At 32.6% G+C, this 3,367-nt stretch overlaps 2 protein-coding genes across 3 annotated transcripts in view; one reads left to right on the top strand and one right to left on the bottom strand.

The window, feature by feature from the left end:
- LOC102602191 (uncharacterized) overlaps positions 1-3,367 on the top strand; it is a 45,972-nt gene that overhangs the window by 22,518 nt on the left and 20,087 nt on the right. The gene's annotated exons all lie outside the window — the stretch shown is intronic.
- Positions 484-2,058, bottom strand: LOC102602527 (protein SRG1-like). Of its 2 annotated transcripts, none has more exons than XM_006355567.2 (4): positions 1,710-2,058; positions 1,316-1,563; positions 908-1,238; positions 484-836 (listed from the first exon to the last, which is right to left on the bottom strand). In XM_006355567.2, exons 1-4 carry the CDS (start codon positions 1,965-1,967, stop codon positions 570-572), a joined length of 1,104 nt encoding a protein of 367 aa, XP_006355629.2. In that variant the 5' UTR covers positions 1,968-2,058; the 3' UTR covers positions 484-569. The 2 variants fall into 2 exon arrangements, with proteins under 2 accessions (XP_006355629.2, XP_015167920.1); XM_015312434.1 differs by having other exon boundaries at positions 488-836; positions 1,316-1,576; positions 1,710-1,858.

Consider the following 3,367-nt stretch of genomic DNA (forward strand, 5'->3'; position numbering starts at 1 on the left):
CTCTTTCACTCTATATTTTTCTTATGTGTTGTGTGTAACAAACCAAATGAAGACCACCACTATTTATACTACAAGAAGTCTTCCTAGCAATGAATAGGAAGATAATGGGCTAGTAAATAGTGAAGATAATGGTCTTAGGAGTTACATAGGTTACAAGGATAATGGAGAGTAAAGAATGGAATAATGAGAGGGGTAACCAATGCCTCTAACGTGTACTTGCACAACGGCCAACTTTCCAACGTTCACAGAAAGCAGCAAAGTGCATAAGCCTATGGTCATTAATTGACCACTAAGTAATGAGGCACAAATGCATGTAACTCCCACGTCCTCTATTCCATCTTCATGGCAGAATGGCTATACTAAGTTTTAACAAATTAATATACAAAATATTAATATTAAAATGCTAATAAACCAACATCACATGAGAAACTTCTTTTTATGAATGCAAATGGTGGTGTTTTGTTTCTAGTTTACAGAAATTTCGGAGCAGATAGACCATGATTTACAGCGAACTCATCCAGATATCCGTGTAGCAGTTGGTATTTGAGTGGAATAAAATGCAACATTGATCAATTGCTCTCATCATCTTCATTTCCAATCCTTACAGTATCTATGTATGATTTTCCAACGAGCTCTCGAGAAAAATATCCTTTAAAGTAATCGGCCACTCCAATCCTCCTATATTGTGCAGGGGATTGAAGAGTGAGGAGGCTAGCTGCTGGACCTAAATCTCCATCCAGTTTGGGGCTAAAAAATGTAGCAATGGAGATCCTCTCCTTGTCCTCATTAACGATGGCTCGATGTTCAATGCTCTTGTAAATTCCATTTGTCACAATCTGCAAAAACAAAATTGACGACAGAGCTTTACAAATTGACTTGTATCATACCAAACATACTTATTTCTCACCTCTAAAATGTCTCCAATGTTAACAACAAAGGCATCAGGACGATATGGAACCGGAATCCAAGCTCCATCTTTCTTAATTTGAAGACCTTCAGTTTCATTAACCTGAAGGAGTATGGCTAATAAAGCAATAGAATCAGTGTGAGGGCATATGCCCATTACGCGGTCTGGTTGAGGACAAGGAGGGTAATAATTTAGTCTCATCATTTGGGTCGCATCTTTTTCAAATAATACATTCAGTTCCTCTGCTTTCATCCCTAAAACTCTTGCCATCATGTACAGAATTTTCATTGCAAGCTCTTTGAGTGCTGTTGAGTATTGTTCCAACGCATCCCTTGACGGTCCAAGAATGTAAATATTGTATAGAAAAAATATTCACTAATCATAAACTCAGTTATATAAATATGGTACCTGAGTGAGGCGGGAAGCTTTGGAAACAAGTGAGGTTTTCTGAAATGAGTAGGGAGAGTGATCATGTAAAGCATGTCAGCCCAATCTAACTTTTGTTCTTCAGATACAACAAAGGCTTGCCCGTATCCTTCACTATCTCCTTCCTCTTGCTCAAATTTCTTCTTCTCTTCCATTGGTAGATTGAAAAATGCTTGGATTTCTGACTTCACTTTCTCCATCAATGATGAACTCACTCCGTGATTCACCAACTGCGTAATTTTACTAAACTATAACTTTATTTACTATGTTCTGAAACTTTAAATTTAACTTTATTAAATACTGAGGTTAGTATGTATGAGAAAAAGTTATGGAACATAAAACAAAAATGAAAGAGTGTTAGTTTGATCTATGAAACCTGGAAAAATCCCCATTCTTTGCAAGCAAGATGAAACCTGTTAAGCTCTGTTTCATCATCATCTTTAATTATTTCCATGTCAATAACTGGAGGTAATTGATGAGGCAATAATATGGAAGAATTATACAATTGATTTTCGTCATCATTATTACGAATATATCGCGGCGGAACACCTGATAGTTGTTGTTTTGCCAGCTCCTGAACGTTAGGAACTTTCAAAGAGCCACCTAACTTTCTCGACCTTGCTTCTTCCATCATCAACTTTATTTTTTTCCAGTAAATCAAAATCGTTAACTAGGATAGAAAGATTATTGTGTGTGTTGTCAATAAGATTTTATGGTACTTTGCCTTTGACAACGTTTTAATTAATTGATGGATAAATATGTAGGACGATACAAGATTATTTATAAGGGGAATTTTCATACATAACCACTATAATAAATTTAATTATGTTTCATATGTATAATTTGTATATTTACGTGCTATTGCTACAATTTAAACTGTCTCTTTGTATAATTTGCGGGTGAGTTTGTATAATTCGTGATACGTTTGTATAATTCAACTATTTTTGTATAAACTCGAACTAACGAATTTATACAAACACAAACATCTAAACTTTGTATAAACTCGAATTAACGAAGTTATACAATTATATTACACAAAGTTACATTATACAAAAGTTATACAAACGTGCAAATTATACAAACTAAAACAATGAGCTGCATAGTTATAGCTAAAAATAGGTCGCGAATTGTATTTAAGGCATACTGTAGCTATGTTAACTAATTAACTACTAATATATACGTGCTTATTCGCGTAATTTTCCCAAATTATTTAAAACTGAAATTTGAAATTCGACCTCTAAGTTTGTGTTAACGAATTTAAACTCACTCTATATATACACTAACTAAAAAAAATAAAATTACTTACATATAATATAATTTTTTGCTGAGGAGGCGAGGGCTTACCGAGCCTCCCAATATTTCACGAAATATTGACACGAAATAAATGCGCGCTAGCCAAATTATTTCAAATTCTCATTGACTTAATGGGATTTTTTTTTAAAATTTCATATTAAAATATTATTATTATTACTTTCTCGATTCAATTTAAATATTTGTGAACATAGCTACTTGACATTTTCCAATGAGAAATTATAATGGAAAAATAATGATTTGTCGTTTAATAGCCATGCCACAACTACATAGTAGCATTAAATATCCAGCTTTTGAAAAAAAAAATCTTGCCTAATTTTTTGGGGTAGAACTTAACCTAAATTTTGACTTTAGTTCTACATTTAACCATCTTTTATTTAAATTCAAAATAAAACTTCAATTATGACCTTAATACTTGCAAATTAGATGGTGCATAACTTTTGCTAATTTAAGATGGCATAATTAATTAAATCTTTAATAAAATGCATATATAGTCTATTTGCATGCACTTCGTTAATTATTTTTACATAATCTGAAAAGTGATATAGATTAATGAATGATTATACAATGATAGTCATTATTACTTACTTACCGTCCTATATATTTCCCCACCTATTAAAACCTCGCAGAGGCAAAGGACCACAAGTTTTATTGATCAACACGCAATAACCTAATTAGAAATTTGAAATATTTCTAAAAAAAAAAATTTTTTTTGGGGGGGGG

This window comes from Solanum tuberosum, unplaced genomic scaffold (genome assembly GCF_000226075.1).
Source record: "Solanum tuberosum cultivar DM 1-3 516 R44 unplaced genomic scaffold, SolTub_3.0 scf00204, whole genome shotgun sequence".
NCBI lineage: Eukaryota > Viridiplantae > Streptophyta > Magnoliopsida > Solanales > Solanaceae > Solanum > Solanum tuberosum.